The sequence below is a fragment of the Diabrotica undecimpunctata genome, chromosome 6 (genome assembly GCF_040954645.1).
Source record: "Diabrotica undecimpunctata isolate CICGRU chromosome 6, icDiaUnde3, whole genome shotgun sequence".
NCBI classification, from domain to species: Eukaryota; Metazoa; Arthropoda; class Insecta; order Coleoptera; family Chrysomelidae; genus Diabrotica; species Diabrotica undecimpunctata.
The window spans coordinates 130,872,465-130,888,634 of NC_092808.1; the positions used below are offsets into that span (position 1 = coordinate 130,872,465).

Below are 16,170 nucleotides of genomic sequence, written 5' to 3' on the forward strand. Positions count from 1 at the left end.
GTAGCTATTTGCCGGTGGATTTTCTTCTCCTAATGCAAAGAACCGCACATTTGCCAGACTGTCACACTGACATAAAATGTGCTCTGCTGTTTCTTCTTCGAGTTGACAGAATCTGCACAGGTCATCATCTGATAATCCCATCAGCTTCAAGTGCCTATTCAGCTTACAGTGCCCTGTTAGAAGACCTACTATGACCTTGACTGTTTTCCTGTCTTTGCTTATTAGGTCTGCAGACTATCTTCATCTTGGGCTATCAATATTGCGTCGTGTGCGTAACAGAGTATTTTTATTTCTTTGTTTTCCATTCTGTATCCTCTTCCTTTGTTTTTTCGTTCTTCTCTTTTGAGTAGTTCTTCAGCAAACTACTCACCTTTCATGAGTTTTGCTTATTCTCTGTGAAATGTACCACTTGATATTAATTCTTGGGATTACCAACAAGGCACACACCACATTTTGGTGAAATTCTGTGACACTCATTTTCTTTCAGGTCACACCTTTGTGCACAACCAATAGCATTAACTAAAACAATGTTTGCCAATAGTTTTTTAAAACAAGATTTTTCCGGTACCATTTGAACAGACGATGTACTTGAAAACCATAAGAACCATAAGAGCGCTTTAGCTGCAGAGTAATCACCTATGGTTGATGGTTTTGAAACAGGACATTTTTTTGTATCTTCAACTTTTCTAGGACAACTCCTTTTGTCAAAAATAAAATGTCTTGCTTCTCCCTCCATTTTCCTACTAATACTTCTGTGTTATTTTGTCTTTTAATGTTTTTTAATGTAGCACTTTGGAAACAGTCTTTGATCAGACCACTTTAAAGGAAATCTGCCCCTTGATCTCATGCCTTCGACGATCAGTGTTTCCTTGCTCTCTTTCCTTCTAGTGATACAACCAAAGTATCTCAACATTTCTGGTTACTGTTGTAATGAGTCTGATATTAATATTTAGTTCTTGAAGTACAGACATATTTGTACGAAGGGCTGTCCATGGAATTTGTAATATCCTCCTGTATACCCACATCTCAAAGACGTCGATTCTGTTTGCGTCAACTTTCTTAATAGTCACGTTTCAGAGGCATATGTTGCAATATTGAATACCAGTGCACATGCAAGTGGACGTTTCGTCGCTTTAGTTATATCAGTTTCTTTCCAGATTTTCGTCAGTTTTGCTGTCGCTGACCTAGTCATTGATAGGCGTCGCGTCGTCTTATTTCTTCTTCTAAAAAATGCATGCAGAGTGCTTTTGTGCTCATAACAGGTAGAACAGGTATTCATTTAATAATAGAATCTTGACTTTTTTCTAGAATAACACCCCACGAAACAATTTAAATTGTTACGTACTGTTCAAACATTTTCAAATACCATAGATATAATTTTTAAAATGTAATTTTATATATAAATTAACTTTAACTATTTGTTGCAGCATTTTACTCCCAATTCAAACCAACCTCAAGGAAGCCAATTCTTAAACAACTCATTTGGAGGATTCCCACAACAGAACTTCACGCCTTCATTTAACCCTTCACAACAGTTTCAAACGTCGAACCCGATGGGCCAACAAAATACCCCAAATCCATTTTTTAATAATCAAAACTTACCTCAACAGTTCAGCAATTTGAGTGTGAGATCATCTCCACACTCGCAACCGCCAATGGGAAATTTATGGACTAACTGAGGAAGCAACCAAAAGTGTCTAGGTGTAGTAAATACAAATTTAACCTGGAGTTAGCTATAACGGGATGTGACCCCAACGACTGCTCAGTCACTAAAATATATTTTAAATAGAGAGTGGTATATATTAAATTTGAATTTGAAAGTATCCTTAACGTTTTTCAGTTGTTGCAAAACGTTAAATAATACTTTTAAATAGTTTTTCATTCCGATCATTAGCAATATCAAATCTGGTTGATCAGAAACGCGCATTTAAGAAGTATATATATCAAGCCTATTGCTATCGCGGGTAAGTTCACCAGGTTTGGCGTTTGCTATAACTAGTCCTTATATAGAAGGATTCGTTAGGTTTTCGTAACTCTATTTTCATGTTCTAGTAAACTATTTAAAAATTGTGAAACATACATCAAAAGACTTTATAAAAGTATCTATTTTAAAAATTATTTAATGTATGTCAGACATATGTTTCAGATCATACTTGGTGAATATTACATTTCACTTTTTTCAAAGCAGGGATACTTGGATATATATATATATATATATATATATATATATATATATATATATATATATACAGTTATATCAAGAAAATATTGTTGTTTCTATGGGTTGTTTGAAAACTTCACAACCGAAATAATTAGGAAAGCTTCTCTTGGCAAACAAATGATTGGCATGGTTTGAGAAGCATTTTTGTATTTTTTTATTTTACAATTTTTATTTAGTTAATTTGAGAAGCTTCCTGGCGTTTGTGAATGAGTAATAAATAATTACCAAATCTTCCCATTTGTTAAACACTTATTCAACAATTAGTGATTTCGATACCACATTTAAAGTAAAGTAGTATTCACCTGTCTTATTTTTTAACAATTATATCTTTTTATAGTAATCTCTAGGTTAAATTTTATTTATTCCCGGTTGCGTGGGGTGAATAGATCATTTAAAGTATGGTGATGTTAACGGTAGTTTAGTCGAAATAAGTACCCAACTCTAAATTTAGCAAAAAAATATTTTTATAAGCGTTCAGTAAGATTCCAAGACAAGGAGCTGGCGTTTATATTTGGCTGGGGTGGCTAGTTTTCGGGCTACAGGGTGCTAAAATTAGTCTAAAAGGAATAAAGTAATACCGATGTCAAAATTATTGTAAATTTGATTTTAAAACCCTGAATATAAGCTCAAAAATTTAGCTTTGAACTGATGCTATCCATTCCCCTTCCTATTCCAAATGTTGTAAATACTGTTTTTTATGAATGTCACTAAAAGCATACAGGAAAACGAAAATATTTATTAATATCAAAACTAGAACCACTTCCATTTGGAATTATGTTCATTATTCTCGAAGGTTGGTAGTAATATAAAAATACTAAATCATTGAGTGTTTGTTACTAGCTATGGTCCACAAGCACAAATCATAGATTGGTGGGAAACTGATATGTAGTTCAAATGATTGAAATTTAATTTTGTCGTGAACCACTTCAACCACAGAAAACTTACAACAATTTTTCGACGGCATTTGATTTATTTATTGCTTACAACTGCAGTTATTATTTGTATAACTATTTCTGAAGTGAGTAGTTCTAATTAATTATTTAGTAGGTCTTGGCCAACACTTGAGTGTTTTATCTTTTATGTTCAGGAGTGGATGTACTCGATGATTCGCATGATTTCTCATCTACGATCTCCTAATACTCAAAACAAGGTTGTGAAACACAATTTGTTGGATAAAGAACACATGTGCTCTAAGAACACATGTGCTCTTACTTGCGTAAGTTTTTCTGAGTGAACATTTCTAATGAATCATTTAGTATGTCCTTTTAACCAACTCTTTAGTTTTTTTTCTTTTGGGTTTGGGAGTGGATGAAGTAGTCGATTGAAATGTTTTTTTAATCTTTTATTAGACTGGAAATCAAAATGAAAACAAATGTGTGTAGATCAATTTGTTTCCTCAAAAACATATGTGCTCATATTTGCCTGCTATGATCTTCAGTGAGTAGTTCTAATGAATGATTTAGTAGATATTTTGGCCGACTTTTCGAGTTTTTAAACTTTTTGAGTTCAGGAGTGGGTGAAAAGTAACCTTTCTAAGCGTGTAGGATCTTCTAATATTCAAAACAAGGTTGAGTAAGTCGAGATGTTGCCGAAAGAGCATTTGCGTAACTTTTTCTGTGGTGAGTAGTTCTAATTAATTATTCAGTAGGTCTTTTGGCTAACTCGTAATTTTTTTCATCTTTTGGGTTCAACAATGGATGTATTAGTTAATTGGCATGATTTCTGGTCTATGATGTTTCGTATTTTAATTTGTGATAATGTCTTTATGAGTAAAAATCATGGAATAGTATCAGATTAGATATCAGAGGGCACTCGCGTAGTGTTGATTAGATTTTATTGAACAACCTCTGAGCAATAACCATGATTGGCACAATTGCGGTAGTTTAATGGAAATTTAAAATTAACTAAATACTAAAATATTTTGTTTAACGTTAATTCTTAAAATTTACTTTCTACCTATAATGTCCAAAAAAATAAATTTAGGTTCTTAGGCCAAAAAGTGTTAAAAATAGCAAAATCATGATAACAGCAAATACAACCATATCGAAAAACAATCGTTGCATGATTGTGTTCAATTTAGACTTAATGCCGTAGATTTTCTGTTTGATTGATTGTTTTGGATTATGAATTTTCGTTTTTCGTAGTTACTATTGACACCTAAAACTACTGAATGTTTAACATGAGTTTATTTAAGTATACATTTTTTTAATTTATAAAAACCAAACCGTATTTCAAGTAAAAATTGCACTAATGTAATAATTTTTATTTATTTTAAAGTATTTTCGTTTCTTTTAAGAACAAACCAAAAATTGATTATATCTAGGCTCTAATTATTTTTACTTAAACTTACTCCTATTTTTTGGTAATTTTTTCAAAACTTTTTGTGAATATTATGTTGAAGTAAGGTTAAGTACATAAATTTTAATAGAATTTGTCCGGTTTTTAAGCAATCTAGTCGTAATTTTGTTCATTTTAAGCTTTTTACAACCTAATACCACTTCTCTTTTTTTAGACCCAACTTATATTTCATATTTTTTAGTTACTTTAACTTAATGTTTAAGTCAATTTAGTATGCAACATTTTTTTTTTCTATCGAAACAAGTTTTAACCTATTAGAATGTATTGGTAGATAGTTGTATAGTTTTTTCGTTTGTGTATTTATGAATCATGTGAATAAAATATCTACAAGTATACTACAAATAGGTTTGAAATCGAATAGAGAATTTTATATCATGTTTAACCAATTTTTCAAGATTTTTCACGTTCAAGTAGGCATTACGGGAGGTTACGCTACATAATATGTTGTTTTGATCAAAAGTGTCGCCTCTGATTTCCTCTGTCGAGAACTTTATATGTCAAAATATGTTAAAAATATGCATTAATATGTCAAAAAACTAGCGACCCCAACGGGCTTTACATTTACTGAATTTTGTTGGTAAAGTTAATGCTATTGACACCGATACTAGTTAAGAGTGCAGTTTCATAGAAGTTAAAGAAAAGCATATCAAGCTGATAACATTTTCTGGCCATTAATTTGAATAATTTATTTTTATTGTTTTTTTTTAATTAGATATCAACTTGATATGCTCTGGTTTAATGAGATTTATGTATATTTCCTTTATTAAAAAGTATGAATCTGTATTAAGTCGTGTTGCTACCGGTACCCTGTAGCTTTACCGCCAAAATTGATAAATGTAAATCCTGCCAGGGGCGCTAATTGCAGAATTCATTCGTCTCTGAACCGCTTAAATATAAACAACGTGATTTTAAATGTTTTCACAAAAGCGTGAAAGCGCTCACTTTGACTTACCTACTGAATCTTTGGAATAAGTAGTAAAATAACTATTATACATTGGGATATATAAACTATTGTGACTTTTTTCAAAATAACAATTTCAGACCGGTTTATCACATTTTTAATAATCTTGACCTTTTTGGCGTTTTTGACATATCTTTTGACAGTTGACATAAGAGCCGCCATTTTGGTCTATTATACGTAGCCATAATTATACCAAAGAATATAGACGCTTATCTATATTCTTTGATTATACTATAATTATAGTAGCTATAATTATAGCTATTATTATACGTAGCTATCCGTAAAGCTAAGTATATTGATAGCCATGTAATTGAACTATGTCAGAGACATTAAAAATTAACTCATGCCAACTTATGTAAATGTAACTTATTTGGTTACTAGCTTTATGAAAATTATACATTGTGATAAACTATTGTGATTCCTGTGAAAATAACTTACTTTTTTCTGCGTTTTTGATTTAGTTGACAGTTGACACAAGAGCCACCGTTTTGGTCTTAAGTAGCTATCCGTAAAGCTAAGTATATTTATAACCATGTAATTGAAGTATGACAGAGACATTAAAAATTAAAACTCATGCGAACTTATCTAAATGTAAATTATTTGGTTACCTACTACCTCTATGAAAAGTATATTTTAAGTTGTCTATAAGAGTATAGTTCTTACTTTCGCTTTAGTCAATACAGTAAGATTCGTAAAGGACGATTATAAAAGAATCATCATAAGAACCAGTTTTTACAGCACACAAAAATATATACATTTTTAATTTTTTTTTTATTCACTCTGTAGTTAAGAGAACGTAATTTTTCATTGGGGTTTTTGGTTGTGGTATATCATTTCCGTTGTAAAAGAGGGAAGTCTACTATCGTTAACATCCCATATTTAAGTTTTCAGGGTAGAGATTTTTATATCTATTTTTAAACACCCTCTGGGATTCGTCCGATGATTGTAAATTAAATAAAATTGCGATTTTAATTATTTGTCTTTTAATATGTAAGTTCAGAAACGAAGCATGATGACAGTTTTTACTGATATTAAACATGTGTAGTCAATTATTTATTGTTAGTTAGTTATTGGTTTTGACAAAGGATACTCCACATATTATTATTACGGAACTTAATTTTTCAGGAAATTCAACTCTTAATGTATTTCACCGACATATTCAATAAAAATATACAATTTGTACAAATTTTAATATATTAGATTCAGGGGGACGATGATTTGATGGCTCATTTGGTGAACAGGCATTGAAGTATGTAGATTAGTAGTTTGTTTGATTCACACGATATTCAAACGCGTGCAGTATAAAATTCAAATGATCTCCGGCTTCGAGATTGCGAATAAAAGGATACGAGTAAAATTGAGTAGGCCGATAAATAACACTGCTATTGCAATTAAGCTGTTCATTGCAATTACATTGACACATACATCTAACAAAAGCGATACAACAATAGTATGCACCTGCTCAGTCCTAATCCCTTTTGGGATGTGGTGACACAATTAGGCCTTTACAGTTTTTTTACGATTTCCTTCCATCCTTCCCTGTCCTGGGCTAGTTGTTCGGCTTCATGTAATCCTTGGTTTATTAATATTTTTGTTTGATCTACCCAACGGCTTGGAGATCTTCCCCTAGGTCTCTTTCCTTCAACTCTACCCTCACTATCAGTTTTTCCATCGTCTGTTCTAGCAATGTGTCCAAAATACTGCAAATATTGTTGTATTTGTTTAAGAAATCTATCCTTTACTTTAAGTGAAATACCATATAAAATAAGACTTTAACAAGTATTTACTGTAACTTAAAGTACAAGGAAGATCCATGCTTTCAATTACAAAACCCAAGCCGAAAACGGCAGAATATCGCGTGAAAAAGTTGAAAACCAATACTCTCAAGGTTTGTACTGTCATATCTATTTTTACATTTTTCTTATACTTTAAAATATTTAAAATTGTTTATCTATTCCACCTGTTATATATCATATATTTTTAAATAATCTCCGAAAATTCGTTGAAACAAATGTTTTATCTAAAGCAAAAAATGTTCTGTTAAGCTATGGAAGTGTTTAGACTCTAGTATCATTCCACGAGATTTGTAAGTTTTTGGTTCGAAAGAGAAAAATATCAAAAATAACTTGACCCCTAAGCCTTTCAGGCTATTAAAGCTGTGATGTTAAGCAAGATGAATGAAGCTTACTAATCTTTTCAAAACTAATAATTATACGCAAAAGCCAATAATTTATACCCATTTATATGGTTTACCTACCGCCTCGGTAACACAATGGGATGAGCGGTAACTTACCAATGGAAATCTCGGTGAGTCTTGAGCTCGAATAGGCCGAGCATCAGGATTGTCTATTAAACACATAGGACTTGAACCATCGCCCGCTAAATCGTTAGTGGGCAAAGAAGAAAAAATGTGGATAATGAATTTTTTTTTAAATCGGTATCTTCGGTACCTAACTCATGTGTATAGAGTAGATTGTAAACATGCAATGTAACAATAAAAAGAATGTATATGTTTGTCTGAGAAAAAATGGTCAAAAATTAGGATTGCCAGCTGTTAAAAACGCGAGGTATTAAAGATAAAGTAAAAGAAAGCTAGCGCGCAACGCTACTGGTTTGAAGTGTCAGTTGTGTGAGTTTTTAAAGCATGTGTCGGTATATATATATATATATATATATATATATATATATATATATATATATATATATATATATATATATATATATATATATATATACATCGAGTTAGAATCTATGGAGAAGCTATGAGCATATTAATGTGTGTATTAAAAACGGCGTCAGTAGGTGTGGCTAACGATCATACCAATATGGCGGTGGGATCAGGGCCAGACTCAATAATATTAAAACTAATATACAAATATGACTAGTTATTCAGAAGATTTAATCACAATCTAAAAAGTGCAATACATTTTTAATAAACTATGATTTATTTATGCCGCGGTAAACACTAAAAACACGACATATTATACATAAAGATAAATTAATACAGTCAAAAAACAAGTTTTATCTGAAAGAGATAATAATATAAATAATATTTTAAAGGGTAAAATGAATATACGGTATGAAATAAAAAAAATATGTTCGTTTTACAACTTATATATTTGATAACTACAAATTAACTGACCCGTTAAAAATTAACAAAGTTATTATTAAAAAAAAAACAAAATTGCATATCTGCCGAATATCACAATGGAAATACTGTGTAGAAATAAAAATAATTATGTTGCAGTAGTTAATAAGAAATTTTAAGATATTTAGGATGAAGATATTTGAGTATTCTCAAGAATAGCACGATCTACCTTACTTATAAGATTTTTTATGAATACTATTAATTTATTCTCTGAAGTACGGGCCATTACTTTGTTTACATATTTGTATACTAACCCGTGGAACGTTATTCCTGAAGATTTTTTATTAACATTGCTTCTGCTACTGCAACTACGTTGAGAACAAGAAACCATTATTATGCACTATCACAATATAATATTATAGTTTTTACAAAAGTATTATAAAACTAAAAATATTCGAAAAATAACAAACCGAGACAATCATACACGATCTGTCAAAACGATCATAACAATATGGCCGAAGTGAGGTCGTTGTTAGTCACGTGATGCCCTCTCCATAGATTCTAACTCGATGGATATAATAATACTTATATATTATCACTTGTCAAACCAGTGTCGTTGCGCCCTAAGTCTATTTTACTTTATCTGTGGTACCTCCACAGCTGGTAACCCTAATTTTTGATCATTTTTCCTAAGCAATCTTGAAGCTTAACATACTTTGGAAAGTCTAATGGAACTTCGTGGCTCCTGATACCCGAATTTGAGCCCTGTGATACTTTAAATTCGATTGCACTTATCCCACAGAATTGTTAGTGGTAATTAGATAGTAGTAGTAGGTTAGATTCTCATGCAAGTCGAAACATTTTTCAACCGTCCTAGTATAAAATTCAAATTGCCCTCTATGGCTCGCTGAATTCTCATTTATTGTACCTAGAAGCTGAGAGCCATTATGGACTGTAGATACAGTATTATTACATAAAAGTTAACATTAAAATAGCAAACAATCTAAAATTATTATACAAAAATGTCTTCAATCATTAATTTTAATTACGAAAGAAATGAAGTCGGATTATATCTTATGGGCCTTTACGGAGTTTGTATGGAAATGTTTATTAGTACAAAATGACGACAGACTTTGATAGTCCACTACACTTTGTCAAAACTGGGAATGATTTTGAAAATCCTATAATCGACACGCCGACTTGATGCGCAGCCAAATTACCGCAAATATTTTAGTAGGAAGAAGTAAACTCGACCTGTAAACTACGTATGAAACTCCGTAGCCGAATCCCGGTGTATTGTAACTTCTTTCCGAATTTTTTCTCTGTTGGCCCTTGCGTTGACGAACAAAATTTCGAAAGTCATTCCTGGTCTCGACGAATTGTAGGTACCTTTTATTTATAAGTTTGTGGCGTATCTTTTGACTTTGATTATATATTAGTTAGAACCAAGAAACATGTTCCGTATTGTAATTGATGAGTACAAATTGCTAGAGATATTCTTATAACAATATTACCTATATTTTTTATTATTATTGAAGTCATAAAATTAAAGTATAAAAACAATGTTAATACAATGTAAACTAAAATGTTCACTAATACAGTTTCAGACAATAAAAGTGGAATAGATGAGCTAAACCTAAAGTTAGAATTATATAGTACCCATATGGCGATATAAAAAGATAGAGATTTGAGGTTTGAATGTTCTCATTTAATAGCATACATCAAAATTAAATCTTAACATATTCGAAAACACTTACCGACGTGAGGTTAGCTACCACCATCTTCTAGTGCTCTTCCATTATTTGCGATTACATTGGTACAATTGATTTCGTCCAGCTGCTCTGAAGAGTTCTGTGAATGAAATTACGGTCCATCGAAGCAGATTTTTTAGGTGTGATGTTTTTTGTCACCCTGTACTTCACCTTGTAAAGGATAGCTCTATTAGATACCAGAGTCAGTAAGGCATAATTTTAATTTAAATAAAAATATATTCGAAATAAATAAATAATAAAATAAAATTAACTTTTATGCAATATGTACATTAAAAAAAAATAAACTAGAATTAATTGACGACGCTACGATCCACTGGTAACTAAGAACAAATATAATACGGGAAATGCTAGGAAAATTAAAAAGGACAGAAAAAGGAAATTGATCAGTACCCAAACATCATGGAAGAAGACTGATCACTACTTATTCTAGGTTAGAGTTGACCGAATGGATCACTACCCGATCTGGACTAGGAACGGAAAGCGACCAATCAGTACTTTATCGCGGAATAGTTGGTCTAATCGATCAATAGTCAATTCGCTAAGGCACGGGAAGTGACCAATCAATACTTGGTCACCGTCGAGACTCTTTCGCCTTCGGTCAATAACCAAGGACCCGGTGAAGTTCTTATCAGATCAATACTATGGTAGAACTCCAGGACGTTTGACATTTGGTTAATACCCAAAGGCCCGGTGGAGTTCCTACCGGATCAGTACTCTGGTGGAACTCGGTTCTCTCTTGCGGCGGACGAATTTTTACACGACTTTGGACTTGTGTCCCAAAATGTGTGTCCCGGACAGCGAGTCACCGACCTAAGTCGGCGACTCCCCGCCCTGATTGTATGTGCTCGGTCACTCAGCTGCCGAATTGGCAAAATAATTTTTGTTCTCCTCGTCGGCTGAGCGCCCGAAGGGTATGGCCATCAAGCCCACGTTTGTCGGTACGTGACCTCGATTCTCAAGTTCCAAGAACCTTTTGACCTACGTGAAGGGCCTTTTAGCTGAACAGCTGTTCTGCATGTGCTGCTGATCAGCGTTCACTCTAGTTTTTTTTTATTTTATTGGCGCTGTAACAAAAGGTTATAAGTATTAAAAATAAAAGTAACTTAATAAAATAAATAAAATATAAGGATTGGGTATTTTTTGGGTCTTCTGTTACTGAGAGATTGGTGAAAAGAGCAAAAAACAGGTTGGAATTTCAACGAGGTGACTGTCTCGTCAATACAGATCTTCTAAGAGTACGATATCGTTGGAATTGAGGAAGAATGGTCTTAAATATCGAAAGCGATGCAAGTACCCCAAATACTCTCAAGCGCAACTCGTTCATATACCAATATGCATTCGTCAACTGAGGTTACACTTTGTCACATGAGGGTACACTTTGTAAATGAAAAAATTATAATTTTAGATGACGAAAATTATTTTATTTTGAGTAATTCTGAAATGAAGGTAAAACCATGGATTTCATATAACAGGAGTGTATCCCGACCTTTTGTGGAAAGAGTGAGTGGTGAAGCTTTGAATAGTCAGAGCTATATTGATAAGTGTGTTTCCAAATTGCTTCAGTTTGTCCACGAACATCATGCTAATGACGATAACATGTTTTGAAGAGACCCTAGCATCATGCCATTACTCAAGAGATACCCAAAACTTTCTTCGACAACACCACATACCTTTTGTTTCCAAAATAATCATCCAAACTTGCTGCAGGCTCGTCCAGTTGAGAATTTTTGGGCTTTTTTGGAACTAAGAGAAATTGATCTGGATTCCATCCAGGTTCTCATGAAAGACATTCGAAGAAATTTGTGTCTGGTAGAGCAGAATGGACCACTCCACATAACAAAATCAAATTATATCACCAAAGCTCTTCACTGCAACTCTAGAAAATATATTCAGCAAAATGAACTGACAAAACAAAGGAATATCCAATGATGGAGATTTCTTCAGCCATCTAAGATTTGCACACGACATCTGATTTATAATAATGCTACAGAATTACAAGAATTTATAAGCGACCTAAATGCAGCTAGCAATGAAGTTGGCCCGAAAAATGAACTTGACAAAAACAAAAACCATGTACAACGAGCTAGTGGATGTACAAGATTTAATAATAAATAACACTGCACTTAGTAGACAAGTATGTATACCTGTGACAATTAATACATAAATCTGGCTCCTTACTTTCAATAAATCAACAGAAGAATGAAACTAGCTTGGACATCTTTTGGTAGAAATGCAGTTATATTCAAATCAAAGATGCCAATCCACCTGAGGAAAAAAGCATTCGATCAGTGTGTACTACCAATCATGACATACGGCTGCGAAACTTGGACACTAAAGAAAGAGATAATATCGAAACTGAAAGTCACTCAAAGGTCAATGGAGTGATGCATGCCAGGTATAACAAAGAGAGATCGAAAAAGAATAGAATAGATCAGACAGAAAACCAAGATTATTGATGTAATAATATATAATATAGAATTAAATCTTTAAAATGGCAGTGGGCGGGACATTTAGCGAGAAGAACTGACAGGTGGTCCACTAGAATTACACTGTGGTATCCAAGAGGCGCCAAGAGATCAAGAGACGTCCACATTTGAAATGGGCAGTAAAAATGGGGGTAATTTTAGACAATCATGGGCAGATATGAAGAAAAAGTATGTAAGGGAGGCTACATCATAATCGGTAGAATATGCTGAGAATGATGATGATTATAAGAAAAAAATTATGTGGCGATGCAATAAATTATAAAGGAAAATTAGCAAACGAAGCGAAAATACAAAAACAACTAAAACGAAAGTACCTTAGCAGCATAAACTTTTCGACATAAAAATAAATATAAGATAGTACAAAACATTACTTTTATTGGCCGTTGTTGATGTCTGGAATCATCTCATTTTCGAAAAACATCAGACAGCAAATATGTGAAATGTTTTTTCACAATATTTTTAAAACATGTCCTTTTTATAAAACATATCTGCTTCGATCACACTACATGTTTCGCTCTATATTGGGGCTTATCAGGAAGTGGCGGGTCAAAAACAATCCGGGTACAGAGAGCTTTCTAATCAAATTTCCCACTACGATATTATTTTGATCCAAGGTAGATGGCGCCTACATACTCGTGCTCTGTAGTGCGAAGTTTCTTATTTCAAGGTATTCATGCCTTCTAGTAGGTAATAGATATGATTGTTATATATTTACACGTACAAAATGCTAAAACAAATGGTGTTTTAAAGGAGAGCTTGATAAATGTGGTAGTTACTTACCGTAAGAGGAGTAAGGGAAAACTTCAGCTATTTTCTCTTTCATCTGTTTGCCTCTTAAAGCAACCGAAAAAATAAATCTTTATTCTCTATACCACAGCATACAAGATATTGTCAAATATTTTGCACGAGAGATTAAAGCCTTATACTGAGATGTTTCCAGGAGAATATCAGGCGGGATTCAGGCGTGGACGTTCAACCATTAACCCGATCTTTACACTACGACAGATCCTCGAAAAAGCGCAAGAGTTTAACATAGATATGTATCATATTTTTGTCGATTTTAAAGCGGCATGTGACAGTGTCTTAAGACCAAGTTTTTACAACGCTATGAATGAGTTAGTAATTCCAAAAAAAACTCATATGTTTGATAAAAGTGACAATGGCGAAGATGCTATCAGCAGTAAAAATTCAAAACGACTCGTCAACCCCATTTCAAATACATAGGGGGTTAAGGCAGGGATATGCGCTGGCGTGTCAGCTTTTTAATGTCGCCTTAGAAAAAGTTGTACGAGACGCTAATTTAGATAGCAGGGGAACAATATTTAATAGATCAGTCCAAATTCTAGCATATGCAGACGACCGACGTGGATATTATAACAAGAACTAAGGCGAGAACTGCGGAAATCCTAACCGAGCTAGTAGCAGCAGCAGAACGAATGGGGTTACAGATAAATCAAAATAAAACCAAATTCATGGCGAGTAACACAAACACAAGAGCTGGAAATGTTGACACAAATTTAAACATCAATGACCAAAACTTCGAAGCAGTCAAAGAGTTCATATATCTAGGGACATCGGTTAACCCCAATAATAACACATCTGAGGAAATAAAAAGGCGAATAATAATTGCAAACAGGTGTTATCATGGTCTATCAAAGTACTTAGCTAACAAACGTCTGTCTCAAAAAACTCGTATAAGGCTGTATAAAACACTGATAGTCCCCGTTCTCACATATGGATCAGAGGCATGGACGCTAACGAAAACAGATGAATCCGCTCTATCCATTTTTGAAAGAAAGGTGCTACGCAAGATATTCGGAGCGGTCTGTGAGAACGGAATATGGAGGCGTAGATATAACTTTGAACTGCAGAATATCTACAAGCATACGTTTGGTGGTAAAGATATTACCACTATAATTAAGCGAAACCGCCTGCAGTGGGCAGGACATGTAGCCCGGGTCCCTGAGTCAAACATGATAAAAAAGATTCTAACAGCGCAACCCGTGGGAATGAGAAGACGGGGTAGACCAAAGCTGAGGTGGATGGACGGGGTAACACAAGATGCCGAGAAGATCGGAGTCGGCAACTGGAAAATGCAAGCGAGGGACAGAATAAAATGGCGTAGAAAGCTTGAGAAGGTCGAGGCCCTCTAAGGGCTGTAGCACCAAGATGATGATGATGATGATTCTCTATACCATTTAGTAAGCTGTCATGAATAGTAAACTTTTGAAGTTACTACCCAAAAAGTACTAAGTACGTAAACTTTAACTATTTTTTTTTTTATTTTAGTTCTATATGTTTTTACTATTTTTTACATTACTTTGACAATTTTAAAGTTTAAACATGATACAAAAAAGTGAGCTTTTTATGGATATTTAAATAACATTTTCAATTTTTTTTTATAGTACCTATATGATAATAATTGTAATTTACAATACGGAAAATATGTTTATTCATGAAAATTCTTAATTTGTATGTTAGTCGACTACTCTGAGATTTTAAAATAATTTGTTTTTTTTTTTTCGTATTTTTATTTTTGGATCTCACTAAATTAGCATTAACTACTGTTTTTCCCAAGAAACAAACAAAATTGGTTTTTTAATGATGATAAAACTGGGTTGCTGGGTTATGATTCTTTGGGAATTGTTGCAATATGAGAAACACATCTAAGATGGTGCAAATGTATCATTTAAACGAATTTTTAATGTTAGGGTTTAATAATAACAAAATGTTGCATTTTTTTGTCAAATTTGGCACGATTTCTAGTTACTGCTTTATATGCCAATAAAACGAAACAATGGAAAAACTATTGTTCCTTCGCACTTGCTAGTAGTACTGGCCATCGCATAATTTAGTTCCATATTTACTTTCTATAAAAGTATTGAAAATATTTATAAACTACATGAAACTACTACAAAACAGTTATAAAAAGTGTAACTACACGGGACATATTACAATAGAAATACAAGATTCTACTGCATTACGCCATCGGGCATTCCAATCCTCCAAAGTCCAAAGAATGCTAGATTCTATGGTCCATTTTACAGCAGAACTAATATAAATTAGGAATAGTCTGCAGAATAAATACAAAGAAATTCAGAGAAACATCAGAAAGAAAATTCAATAGGCAAAAGAGAAGTGGCTCTCAGGCAGATGCAATTTAATCGTTCTTTGCATTATGTGTACGCTGAATATTTTATTTTTCTTTCGTTATTTATGACTACGGGTAATAGATAAAATAGTTTGGTACGCAGATGACGGATGCAGATGCCATGGTCATAGTA

General features: G+C 33.1%; 1 protein-coding gene across 1 annotated transcript in view; it reads left to right on the plus strand.

Annotated features, from left to right (window-relative positions):
• LOC140443905 (stromal membrane-associated protein 1-like) overlaps positions 1 to 6,513 on the plus strand; it is a 29,153-nt gene extending 22,640 nt beyond the window's left edge. The window contains exon 6 of the mRNA XM_072535414.1: positions 1,428 to 6,513. Coding sequence (XP_072391515.1) covers positions 1,428 to 1,679 — 252 coding nt within the window. The 3' untranslated portion in view covers positions 1,680 to 6,513. The remainder of the gene's footprint in view (positions 1 to 1,427) is intronic.
• Positions 6,514 to 16,170: the final 9,657 nt, after the last annotated feature.